Here is a 14,760-nt window from a genome sequence, read left to right on the forward strand (position 1 = left end):
TCAGCATTAGGATACATACGTTATTTGGAAAGAAGAAAAAAATGTTTGTCAGATTATGCTTGTTGTGAGACTACAGACAGACTAGTGTAGCTTTGTTTGAAAAGCCGAACTTGTTCGTAACAAGCCAGAATCACAGCACATATGAATCACGCCGCCGAATATCAATGTAATATCACTTGAAAAATATGACACCAGGCTTAATTTCACTTTCAAATGAGAAGTCGTTGGAAGTCTTAATCGTATTCGTGATAGCTGAAATAGTTGAACCCTGTTCTATTGTTCTAGCACGGAATGGCTCTAATAAGTACTAATATGTACAAGCATCCAATTGTTCCACGTCTCATAAAAATGTATAAGGCTTGGACTCCATTCAATACAGAACCTACGATGGCTGCTGGGGCTTGTATGGTAGGGACAACATTCGTCTCCAGGCCGGGCTTCAAGTATCACAAAAAAATTAATAAAAAACTGTGAACGAGTTGATCATGTCGGTATGGTGCTTACCAGCGATGCTCATAATCTTCAAGATATGTTATACCAGTATTCTAGAGTGATAGTGTACAATTATTTATTTATTATTATTTTGATTTCCACAAGAAAACACTGAAATACTACAGAGAGATCGAAAAGTCGCGCACATCAATACTTTGAAAAGGTTCATTCACATGTGCTCGACTTTCTGATCTCTCTGTATAATGAGATTCACATTATAAGTATAGTATAAATTGGAAATGGGACAGTTTTGGGCATACGTCTGTTGTGCCTTTCCTCATGTTAAGTATTTGTACACAATGTGACAAATAAATAAATATCTGAGTAGGAATGATAGAAAGACATTGCTGCCACTTCTCCTCCTCCACCGCATTCTACAGTAGATAGCTGTAGCTGTATTAAAGAAATCCCAGTAAATCTGATCCAATAAAATTGTTGATTCCAGTTAATAATGATCAATTCTGTCTAAAATATTTTCTATTCGTGGAGAAAAAATTGAATATCAGGCTTCATAATAATAAAGCCTCATGGACGTTCATCAAATTCAGCCTTACAGTCTTCATTAAAACGTCTTAGAACAAGAATGTGTGACAAAGTATCAGGTTGATATCGATATCAGGAATTATTGACAGCGAAAATATTATTATTCATTACAATTCACAACATTTACCATCACTCTATCGTCAATCCTGTAAATATCCAACTTCATAACTTGTACTCACGCTTGCTTATCAACACCAGCCTTACAGTCTTTATCAACATCTTAGAACAAGAATTTCTGACAACATCTATTTCTGGACTCACTCATGCTTATCAACATCAGCCTTACAGTCTTCATCAACATCTTAGAACAAAAATATCTGACAAAATCTTCAGATCCATCTCAATATCAGGAACTATTTTTAATGAAGTTATTGTTAATCCTGTGAACAGCGGAACATCCGGAACAGCGAAAATATTGTTATTGTCAATCCTGTAAACATCAAACTCTATAACTTAGTCCCATGCATGCTCATCAACACTGCTCATTACACCTTGGAACTAAAATCTGTGACAAAGGTTCAGATCCATATTCTTGTTCATATTAAAATACAAAAATACAATAGTTTATGGCATTACTAGAAAAAGAAGCCTTTTCTAATAATAAGAAATACATTTTTTAAATCTAATAACAGCAGTACAAATGAAATAATTCTGTTGATGGATGATAATCTATGGATGTTGAATTTTATCAATAATCCAAGTCTTGGATCTGGAACCATTGACAGCGAGAATATTATTAATTCCAATTTTAATGTATCACATTATTGTTGAGCCTGTAAATATCGAAACTAAGTTTCATGTATCGATGTATGCTCATCAATATTAGAGTCACATCCTTCATCAACACCTTCGAAGAATCTGTGACAAACCTTCAGGTTCATATCGATATCCGGAACTATTGACAGCGAAAATATTATTATTTCTTCCAATTCACAATATTTATAATCAATTTTTGTTAATCCTGTAAATATCAGACTTCATAACATAGTCTCATGCATGCTCATCAATAACAAACACCTCAGAACAACAAGAATCTGTGACAATCCTTCAGGTTCATATCGATATCCGAAACTATTAGACAGCGAAAATATTATTATTTCTTCCAATTCACAATATTTATAATCAATTTGTGTTAATTCTATAAATATCAGACTTCATAACATAGTCTCATGCATGCTCATCAATAACAAACACCTCATCAACACGAACCTGTACAACAAGAATCTGTGACAATCCTTCAGGTTCATATCGATATCCGGAACTATTGACAGCGAAAATATTATTATTTCTTCCAATTCACAATATTTATAATCAATTTTTGTTAATCCTGTGAATAGCAGACTTCATAACATAGTCTCATGCATGCTCATCAATAACAAACACCTCAGAACAACAAGAATCTGTGACAATCCTTTGGGTTCATATCGATATCCGGAACTATTGACAGCAGAAAATATTATTATTGTGGAAGACTACACAGCATCCGCTGTAGAGGAATGGAAACGTCGGTGCTTGATGGAGAGGTGTGTAGGTATGGGAGGGGTGTTGTGTTTGTGGGGTAGGGAGGTAGTTCGTGTCCATGTAGATGCAGGAGGCAGAGCAGAGAAGAGGATGTAGTGATGCAGGAGGCAGAGGTCCTCAGGCGATTGCCATTGATCATTCCGACGGTTGTGTTTTAGTTTGGAGCGACTCGGACAAGACGAATAAGAAGGCTGGTGGATGATGCTTATGGTGAAGAGATGCATAGTTTGTTGAAGAGGAAGGGATCGAGTAAAGGAAGAAAGAGGCGGATAATGGGTACATTGTGCACCGCTCTCCAGTACCACGCTGCTGGCTAAAGAATGCTCAGCTCTTCTCCACGGCTGTAGTTTTATTTTATTGGGATTATGATTGGGAAAATGATGAACTCGCCGGTTTTGTTCGCAAGCCTTTACCAGCGCCTCTTTTTCTACTTCTCCTATTTCTCCTTTTCTATACCTACACTCCAAAGGACCGCTCATTCTACTTCTCTGTCTGCCTTTTCATCTACATCTCCATCTTGGCTCGTTCAAACCGTAGAGAAAAGATGGTCAGATTCGTTCATTATTCGTCTATGTTCATACTCATCGCTTTTGAAGGTGTAGAGAGAAGTGCCGTGTTCACAGGAAGACTTGTCTGAAGCCTTTGAGAACCACTTCGCGCCTTTCATTATTTATTCAGTTTAGAGACAAATATGTTTTTTCTCTCCTGCTAATAATATTTTTCAGTTAGGCCTATTGTATTCTTTGCATGTCACTCATTCGCTCATAAAGGATTCCAATATTCAATTTCACTCACTCTTGGTTCCAGTACATGTGAAAATTCAGAACCAGTTCTTAGTTCCAGTACTAAGTTCTTACTCACATGTAACCGTGTTATTGGATGGTTACGTTACATTGTCGGTCCCGGCTGAGGTATGACAGTCGTGGTCGTGAGGCTTATTAATGGATTGAATTTTCACCACCAACAGAAGCCATACGAATTTAGTTTACTTACATGTAAATTCAGTCAGTTCACGATATTCCATATTCTGGGCGGTTGCCTCAAAAATCAAAATTGCCATGTTGATAGCCAACCTTCTTAAAGGAGACGGCACATAAAGAAGAAGAAGAAGTCTAGATTACAGTTACTGAATTCTATTACTATAGTATTATTACCATAGTTACTATAGTAACTATAGTTATTAGTTACTATCACTATAGTTACTGTAGTACTGTTACTATAGTAATATAGTTACTGTAGTCTAGACTAAGAATACCGACGTTTTGAACAATCATTCAGAAATACTGATGTTTGATCATACAATTTTATGGTCTTGTAAATGAGGTGCAATATAATTTACCAAATTTTACTGCTAAATACTTTCATTTTAACAGATAATTTATCTTCTTGCATTCCCACAATATTATTAGGCATCATCATCACACCATCATCATCAAAGTAATCATCATTATGATAATGAAGCAATCATGACAATAATTTCAATATCTTGTTAGAGTGTTTTTAGCAGTATTTATTGCCAAAAACAAGAAATATTTTCACAAATCGAACAATCATTAAATTATAATAGTTTTTGGCGTGACTGGAAAAAGAAGCCTTGAGCTTCAGCCACGAGTTCTAAAAATAAGATATATGTTTTTTAATCCAATAACAGCAGTACAAATGATACAATTCTGTTGATGGATGATAATCTATGGATGTTTTGTGCGCAGTATTATCATTTTTTTATGCTAGTTTCTAATATGTTTTTGAAGGGACGGATTCAAGAGAGAGAGAACCTCACACGTCAACCGAAGCTAAGGCTAGTTAGGCTAGTTACATACACATCGATTTTTGGTCGTACGATATTTTACCGTCCTTATAAATTCTATTAGATTGAACAGATGATTTCAAACAAATGATGTTTGCCAAGTTCCGTTTAATCTCATAGAATTCATAGTGACGACAAAATATCGTACGACCAAAAATCGATGTGTGTGTAACTAGCCTTACATACACATCGATTTTTGGTCGTACGATATTTTACCGTCCTTATAAATTCTATTAGATTGAACAGATGATTACAAACATATGATGTTTGCCAAGTTCCGTTCAATCTGATAGAATTCATAGTGACGGCAAAATATCGTACGACCAAAAATCGATGTGTGTGTAACTAGCCCTAGTGTGTGTCTAGTTTCTAATAACTATTGTCAGTTCTCTCTCAGTGAAGCAACAGCCATCAAGTTTCTCTGAACAATATCTTTCTAATTAATACTCTTCAATAATTAAGCTTCTATATCAATAACCATGCTAGAAATTATTCATCAATAGATTCGAGCCCTGACGATGCATTGTTGCTTTTTGCAAATACTCTACAGTGCAGAGGTGCATTTAAATTGTAACTGATACAATTGTAACTGATAATTATTGTAACTGACAAATGCGAAACATTTAATGTAAAATGTACATGCATGAATAAATATTACTATTATTATTATTATTATTATTATTATTATTATTATTATTATTATTATTATTATTATAAATTAAGGTACAGTGCAGAGGTTGAAATTTAATCAATTTGAAATAGATCATTGTCATGAAGTGGCTCGCCCTCCTGGCATCATTGTGCTCTTTCAACTGTGTTCTTCATGAGAGGAACTTATGACGGCCATCGACATTGTAATAGTGGAGACATGCTAATATAATAGAATATTGGCAAGTGTCTGGATGGGGAGGACAGGGCATTCGACATTGCGCTCGGAGACCTTTGCTATCGGCTAATCCAGAAAGCTTGTTCGCTGATTTGATCAAATGATGGCGCACTGGTCGGAACATGGTTCAAGCATTATGTGCGCTGCTCCCATCTCAGACCTGTATCACACGAGCGGCAAGCGAACCTTCTCTTATCCGACTCTCCAACTCTGGTACCAGGCACCATCATAAATCAACTGATAAAGCTGGTCGGACTATTTACATATCCGTTCCGCATCATTCCGCTCGCGACAAATCATATTTTCCCAAATCAAATTGAGCGTTCATTTCTCTCAGTTTTCGTTAATATTTGTTCTACAAATTAATGACACTTAACTAGTGCTTCTCATCTATTCCAATAGGACTATTGAGAGTATTATCACAAAGAATTACTAGAATAGAATATTATTTTATTTCGCCAAAATACAAGATACATAAAAAAAATGTATCATGTGTTCAATTTCTTGTTTAGGGCTACTAGTGGTATTTATAAGAAGTTAATAAATCAATTCATCCACCCTTGAAAATCACTTGAAAGTTCAAAGCATTTTGTATGAAAGTAAAAAATTAATTTTGAACAGTACTTTTATTTTTCAATGTAATTATTATGTGCTTTACATAGATCTTTCATTATCATGAACAGTTTTCATTAGCTGTTCTAAAATCTCGTGAATTTTTATTAGCTTGTTGTTACATCCTATACTGGATACTTTCTAATGAGAGTGAATCTGAAAACTCATTCCTTTGCCTGTAATTATTTTCCTCTTTAAGCTCCAAAAAACTTGGAAATTATTGAAAAAACACAATTCCAATTTTGTCACATCCACATTTATATGTGTATATACATAAAGTTGTATGTGACAAAATTAAAACTGTTTTTTTTCAATTACGAAGAAGTTCTATAATATCAGTTTATATTCAACAAATTTTAACTTGAAAATGTAACGTACAACTCACATCGAAATGTGACTTATATAATTATACTCGATATAATATATTATATATATTATACTCGTATAATATACTCGACCCATATTTTTTCAAATTTTGTTGCATACATTGGGAAAAGAACAGTTTGATATTTAGCCTATTGTTCTTTTCCGCAAGCTCTATGTAGACTATTCTGTGTGATAGATGAATATAAATAAATAAACTTGTAATAGAAAAGACCACCGATATTCGGATCAAAATATAGGCTTTAATTGACAAAATTGAATTCTAGTGATGGAATATGATAAAATTAGATTTAACAAGAAATAACAAATTAAATAACAATTTGATTTAATTCAAACTTCAGCTTGAATTATCAGAAGAGCTAAGACACTGAAAGCTCCTGCAACATGATACATGAATGAAAATTTATAAATAACCTGATTTTGTGTTTTCGAATAACGAAAAACGAACGATACAGGGAAAGTGAGTTAAACATTGGTCATCTTGCACGAGATCTGGAGGACTGCATTAATATAATTATTATTATTTTCAACGATTTGTGATGCGTGCTCAACGAGGCAAATCACGCCAAACGGATTCGTGACTCGGATCTGGCTGCGATGATCTTTCCAAATCGTGTTGCCCTCTCGCCATGCTATGCTTTAATTTATTGTGAATGGCAGTCACAGTTTTATGATGTCGATTTGCAGAGCTCAGAGATGAAAATCAGTAGGAGAAAAGTCACTGCTGCTTCTGATTATACTGATTATTTTTGTGTATGCAGTATGATCACGTTATTTATTTATTTCATTGACAATCACGAATCATAATTACAATAGCCTATAATATGGTTGGTAGAAGACAGTTTTTGAAGTGAAAAGTGTAATCATAAGCTAATTCTCTTTTGAAACTTTTATCTGTAAAATTTGGGAGAAGATAACAGGCATAGCTCAAAACTACTGTCTTCTCCCAAATTTCACAAATATAAGTTTCAAAAGAGAATAAGGTTATAATTTCACTTTTCACTTCAAAAAGTCCAATTTCCACAACTAATGAAAATTTTTCTTTGAATTTTGATAAAAGATCAAAATCTATCTTCCTAGGTCTTCAATAAGTAGTTCTTATCCTGTTCAAATATACCTACAAGTTTTTTTTTGTGTATGCAGAATTTTTACGTTATCTTCCATTCAAAAAATATTTATCTCTTTTCTGTATAGGGCTACTTTTATAGAAATAGAAAGAAAGAAAAATACAAATCCTAGTACCCTTTTTGAAATGGCATTAAGGTCTGAAACATGTTGTGATTAAATATTTCAAAAAGGGTACTAAGATTTGTATTTTTCTTTCTACTTCAAAAAATAGTTCTTCTGGCATGAACTCCAAGAATTAGTTCTAATCCTGTTCATAGATACATATTATTTCTGTGTATGCAGTACGTTGACGTTATCTTCCTAGGTCTTCAAAAGTAGGTCTCCTCATCCTCTCCGAATATAATACTGTCATTCCAATATTACTCATGGCTATTCTGGTACTCGTCCAATCATAAGATGGGTAGTCTGTAGTAATTGAATTAGGTTGATAAGTCGATTCAATAATTCGAATTCAAATTCAAATTTATTTCCACACAGTAGGTACAAACATGTAATTGCTTATAAAATGCTCATAAAATGCATTATAACACACAAATGCAATTCACCACAATCAATTCAAATAAAAAACATTCCTTACTAGAAAATGATAATTAAAACATAATAGCATTAATACTTCTATCCCTAACTAGTAAGAGCTATAATAATACACAATCAAACTGAATGAATTGAGGATTATCATTCAATTATTAGGTTTGTGTAAGAGAACATCAGAAGATAACTTGAATGTAGATATAAATAAAAATATAAATCTGAGTACCCTTTTTAATTAATTTGGTCACGACATGTTTCGGTTACTTATGCCATTTCCAAGTCTACTTGAATGTAGAGTATTTCAAAGATTAAAACCTGAACCAATCTGCGATAGCTTAGCAGAAATTGAAATTCTAAATATAAAGAAAATAGTAAAGTGATTCACTTGATAATGGCATAAATGACCGAAACATGTCGTGACAAAATATTTTAAAAAAAGGGTACTGAGATTTTTATTTATTTTCTTTATATTTATATTACAAGTAGCCCTATACAGGAAAGAAATAAATTGAAATTCTAGTCTACTATTCCAAGAACTATTATTCCAAACTATCCTAGTTTGTTATTCCAATATTACTCATGGTTATTCTGGTACTCGTCCAATCATAAGATGGGTAGTCTTTAGTAATTGAATTAGGTAGATAAGTAGATTGAACAATTATTGGGTTTGTGTAAGAGAACATCAGAAGATAACTTGAATGTAGAGTATTCCAAGGAGAAAACTTAGACCAATCTGTGATAGCTCCGCAGAAATTGAAATTATTAGTTTTATCCTATTTTAGTTATAATAATATGAAATATTTCTTCTATGTTTAGTTTTGAAGCATCTAAATTTGAAAATCTACTTTGTGAAAATACTTGATGATTGAAAAAAATTGAACTACAAGACTTTACTTAATTCGGACTATGTGTTATCTAAATTTGGGAGAGGAATAGCACAAGGTTACCTTATTTTTCCTCTCCCTATCATTTTGATAATGTACTTATTATATAAATGAATAAAGGATAAATTATTGTAGCTTACTGTGAATAATTTGGACTATGTGTTATCTAAATTTGGGGGAGGAATAGCACAAGGTTACCTTATTTTTCCGCTCCCTATCATTTTGATAATGTACTTATCGTATAAATGGATAAAGGATAAATTATTGTAGTTTACTGTGAATAATTCCATTCTGTATCAAGATTACCCAAAATTTCAACAGTCTCAAACCAGTAGAGAGTATCGTTTCTAACTGAGCAATCCATAACACAGTAGAATTTAATCATCCACCAGTAAACTTGTCGGTGAGGAATGCATGTTCGGTGACACAATTAATTATTTGTGCAGGTTTGCTCCAGCATTCCTCGAGACGAAGCTCATTTCATCCAACCTGCGATTTAATCCAACAAAGAACGAGCAGGCCGTTCTCAGCCGGTGCTGCTATTTTTGTAAGTTATATGTTGCAGCGCGTTCGAGGTCGTCGTCGCTTAACAAGAGGGTAAATTGTTTGCCGGCTGCAAAATGTTTCACTATGTCGGTATTCGGCGAGGCTGCTACCAGCAAAGTTATAATACGCATTTCGGGGTGAGGCTTTCTGGAAGGAGCAACGTCCCGGGGATGAGGATGAGGAAATTCCGTGGGTCTGCTTGCAATATCTGTCACTTACAGCGGAAAATGTATTGCTGAGGGTGGCAACACAACCACCCCCTTCCCCCTCAGAGCTCGTGTAGACACCCCTACCACCCCCCACCACCACACTGCTCCCTGGAATCCGCACGCTTGCTACCGACTGCCCGGGTCTGTTTCCCATCGACGTTTTTCCGGCTTCAAATAATTTTTGTTTTCTCCTCTCTCTGCAAAATAACGGACCGTTGTTGGATTGATACAGAGATATTTCTGGGATGAAAAATAATATTGTTGAACTCAACATTACCTGAGATAAAATGTGTTTTTTGTTGGTATTTTAGAATGAATATAAAAATAATCAATTCCTAAAAACGAAGTTGGAAGTTGTATCTATGTTGACTATCTATCCTTGCAGAAGTATTTATCGCTGTTGCAAAAGATATGAGCTATCATCTATGTCAACTATATGAACATTACTATCATATCAATATTCTGTTTGTGTTTTGTTTCAATGTGGAAGTTAGTGAAGAATTGAAAAGTCGCTCATAACCTTTATTTGTACAATTTATTCTATGAAATTGGGATGAAAAGAAGTTTTGGACTGTAGTCTGTTTCTTTGTCCTTGAGTTGATTGTAAATGATGAATAAATAAATAAATTACCTATGTGAACATCACTAACATGAATTGTGTGATAGTGTCGGTTAGGTATCATGCATTGAAAATTCACATTCTTCTGTGTTACTTATTTCTAATTGTACAGCCTATTCGTCGATGGATTCTCATTCTTAAAGTTTATTGCTTGTTTTATTCGAACTCTTAAAGAATATCAAGCAATATTAAACAATATTTGGCATTGACGATCATCTCATCAATAAATTATTCACCAAAGTACTTTTCATTAGCCACGCACTAGCAGAAACCTCATGTGAGCATCATTCGCAATACAAAAAATTGGTCTTTAACCTTCTATAATTTCAGAATAACAAATATATAATTTCACTCCCTTTAAATATTTTCCGTTCTGTAATTAGTTAATTGGAAGATTAATGAATCCTCACGGATCTTATCAATTAAAAATATAATACTGTTTATGGCATTTGTATCATTCCATTTGATAATATACTCAATGCCTTTACCTTTAATAATATAGGGATTAGAACTCCTCTTAGCTCTATTATCATTCTGATCCACAAAACATAACTGCCAATTTTCAAACAATTATACATTTGTATCATTCCATATGAACATTTCCCACTTAGCTTCATTATCAATCGGATCCACAACACATAACTGCCCATTTTTAAACTACTATGAATAATTATTTCATCGACTTTGGATTCGACCTTTGAATGTTCCACTTTTAACAGTGTAATACTGCAGTGAGAATGTATTCTGAAAGGGATCAAATATATGAGCGATGAGGGATGAGCGATCAGAATACTTTTGGTGGTGAGTGTAGTTTGAGGCCTGGCCGACCTTGCTGTAGAAGGGATAGGGATGTACAGTCGTGGCAGAAAGTGTTTGATGGTCGGGGGTTGGGGGTTGGCGAGACCCTATCACTACGTGAGGGAAAATATCGGACACAGGCCTACAATAATTTACGGGCCTCCGAACTCCTGTTTGTTTTGGTTTCGGTGCGAGTAGAGTACACGCCGTGTTATTTATTAGAGGCGCGTGTGCCACCGAATAAATAATACAGGACTGAGTTTGTTTTTCCAGCCTGCTTCTGCACCGCGTGAGATTTTGGTTTACATGGCATTCTCGAGTACTCCAAACCACACAAACATCTCATCTCCACTTTAAACTTCTCCACCCTTTCTCAAACTCTTTTTTAATTTTATCTCAGATTAATCGTGGACTGAACTGCTCCTTTCCGCTGTTTAGAGATCAAGAGATTCCAGAAATCACATTGAAAATTATGTTGCTTCACATTGATCGTTTTGTGGTTGAATGATAAGGCAAATCGATGGAATATAGAAGGCGATACTTCAAGCTTCAAGCTTTACCTCAAGGATACAGTTTCGTATATGGTGTATGCATTATCGATTTTGAAAATATCGAATTTAACCATACACTGTACCAATATATAACCAATGTTTAACCATTATACGATGATAACTGTATACTGTATTTCAAATACTACCAAAATCATTCAATGACACATCCATGCCAACGTTCATTTTTTTATCAACAAGCATATCAATAGAGTCACGCTCTCAAATTGAATTCAATCATTAAAAATATCGTCATCAAAAAGCTAAACCTAACCTCCCCAACCTACCCTTATACGTTAAAAACATTATTAAACAGAAGATTCTAGGTTCTGAACAGATGTGTATCTCGATATTTTGATTTATCGATGACTTCAATATCGATAACACGTACACCTGATACGGAACTGTCGCCTACCTACCTGATAACTTAGTGATCCTAAGTATTGTATCTATATAAGTATATATCCTGATCGATCCCAGTACTGTTACTGCTACTGTGCAGTAGGTACTAGTTACTGTACAGTATACAGGTTACTAGCATTCGAGGTACTAGTTTCAGTTGTTACACCATTATCAACCTCCTTATCGATTGTTAATCTCATGTATCTCTATATCTAACATGAATCTCACTATATTTCATTGTTAAAACTAATCAGTCCTGATCTTTATTGATATTTTGATAAATTCTTGTGGTAGATTAACATGTGATTTATTGTATCCTGATGAATTTTCTAGTGGATTAACGTGTGATTGCGTTGGTTTTGATGCACGAGCTGTGTAATAACTTCTGTCACCGGTACTTTAGCTGCCTAATCAGTCCTGATTTTTATTAATATTTTGATAAATTCTTGTGGTGTATTAACATGTGATTAATAGTATCCTGATGAATTCTGTGGTGTATTAACGTGTGATTTTGTTGGTTTCAGGTGCACGAGCTGTGTGATAACTTCTGTCACCGGTACATCAGCTGCCTGAAGGGCAAGATGCCGATCGACCTGGTCATAGACGAGAGAGACTCTTCCAAGCCTCTGCCTGAGCTGGGAGGCTCCACCAATGGTAACGACGGACGCAGCAATGCTGATTCCACCTCGCATACCGACGGCGCCAGCACGCCTGATGTGGTAAGTACCACCTCTATCATCACTAAAAAAACATTTGTTGAATTATAACATGACTCTAACAATCCATTATTGCTCTCTTGGACATATTGGTCTTGAAGCAGTGGCGCCATTCCACCAAACTACTAGGGGGAGCAAAAACCAAGAGGTATGAGAAGGGAATACCCCCAAAGGATAGAGGGTCCTGGGTTTTTCTTCATAAATGCTACATTCGAAGATGTTATTATATGCTTCATTTTTCCCAGTTTTATACAAATGTGGTTGAAGTATCAATACAAACATATACATTATTAGTTATTGAATCATGAAATATTTATTAGAAATATAGGCCTACAGAGAGGCCCTAAAGTAGGAATACAGATTTCATAAAAATCATGGAAACAGATAAACTTTTCTTCTATAATGACAATTTCATTGGGGATCATAATCTAATTGGAAAATAACTTTCAGTTGGAAAGCTAAAGAAACATTTAGCTGTAATTTCACCCATAATTTTAGCCCATAATTCTCACCAATTCTGTACAAATAGATCTTTGATTGTCTGATTGTGCCCTCTTCATTGCTTTCACTGTGACATCTTGCAACTTGTTATTCTCACGTTGAAATTTATGAAATCACTCACTTATTCTGCCCTGATCAATAATTGTACCCATTCTATATTTGAGCTCCAACTATACCACAGAGAAAATATATTCTTTATCGATCCATACCCGTAGCCATACTTTCAAGGCAATTTTGTTACATTGTTGATTCTGTAGAAGGAATATTATACTACTGCTGTTCAAAAAAAGAATTAAATAAGTATAAGATTCTAAGGATTCGTGTAGATAGACCCGCATTTTCATTATTTATCTGATCCTTGGGGGGGGGGGGGGTAGGCCCCCCTAAATGGCGCCCCTGTCTTGAAGACATTGGTCTTTAGAACAAATTGGTATTTTGAATTTATGTAGTATAATATATCATTTATAATTCTGCAACATGACATGCAGAGCGGTTATGATTATGGAAAGAGAAATACTCTTGAAAGCAAACTTTTTCCATGAATTTCTACAGAACAGAAGAACAAAATAAACACTTCCTGAATTCACTTGTGAACAATGGAAAGCTTCTGGCTTATATTGTAATCAGTTAACATCTAACTGCACAAACTACTGTACTGCATCCAAATAGTGACATTCTCTCAAAGATACGTTTTCAGTTTTCACCCATACTCAACATCTTTCTCATTGCACGCATGCGCACTGTCTTCCACGATCCGACAGAAACCTTGGCGATGGATGGATGATCTTCGTTCATCTTCTTTTTCGCATGAGTTGAGACGATAATTAGTGACGCGTTCTTCCTTATAGAGAGAATAATTATGTTTTGGAATTGATCGCGGCTCTTCACTCAATCGCATCGTATGTCATTGCCTTTAATAGGCCTAATTGCTTTTGATGTTATTTACAACCTGCGGCTCCTTCCCGGCAATTCACTCAACAAGTATGCATAGCCTTCAGTAAACATCACGAATTGTAAAAAGTTATTCCTTTCAACGTTGGGGTGCAACTGATGTACCTGAATTTCTATACAGTGATATTCAGATACAAAATTGAATAATATAACATAGGCCAATAAATATTGAAGTGTTTTCGTATTTGGAGGAATAATATTTCATATCTGTTACATATTAGATCTCTACTAGATATTTGTTTTTTGACGATTTTCAACTGTAGAATGTTTTCATCTCTGTATCAATATTAGTTTTTTGACGATATTCAACTGTAGAATGTTTTCATCTCTGTATCAATATTAGTTTTTTGACGATATTCAACTGTAGAATGTTTTCATCTGCTATGTTGAATTGAATCATATTGAATTCAAGCATCGAAGATGTATAATAATAATAATCAATTTATTTGTTCACATTAATCATACAAATAGAGTTGAGCCAACAAACATAGTAAAAAATAAACGCTCTACATAACATACATAATAAACAACTATATTACACAATTTTGATGGTAAAGGTTATAATACAATATTTCCTATGAGAATTGAATAGCATCTGATCACTCTCAAACAAGATCACATATCATTTGTCTTATTTCTAATGCTTTAACCACATTATAGATGAAAACTCTGTTTATTTTTT

General features: G+C 34.4%; 1 protein-coding gene across 14 annotated transcripts in view; it reads left to right on the plus strand.

Annotated features, from left to right (window-relative positions):
- Window positions 1-14,760, plus strand: part of LOC111044004 (homeobox protein homothorax) — a 400,612-nt gene that overhangs the window by 75,898 nt on the left and 309,954 nt on the right. For all 14 annotated transcript variants that reach the window (XM_039426696.1, XM_039426698.1, XM_039426701.1 and 11 more), the window contains exon 6: window positions 12,435-12,629. In XM_039426696.1, coding sequence (XP_039282630.1) covers window positions 12,435-12,629 — 195 coding nt within the window. The remainder of the gene's footprint in view (window positions 1-12,434; window positions 12,630-14,760) is intronic.

This window comes from Nilaparvata lugens, chromosome 4 (genome assembly GCF_014356525.2).
Source record: "Nilaparvata lugens isolate BPH chromosome 4, ASM1435652v1, whole genome shotgun sequence".
Lineage (NCBI taxonomy): Eukaryota > Metazoa > Arthropoda > Insecta > Hemiptera > Delphacidae > Nilaparvata > Nilaparvata lugens.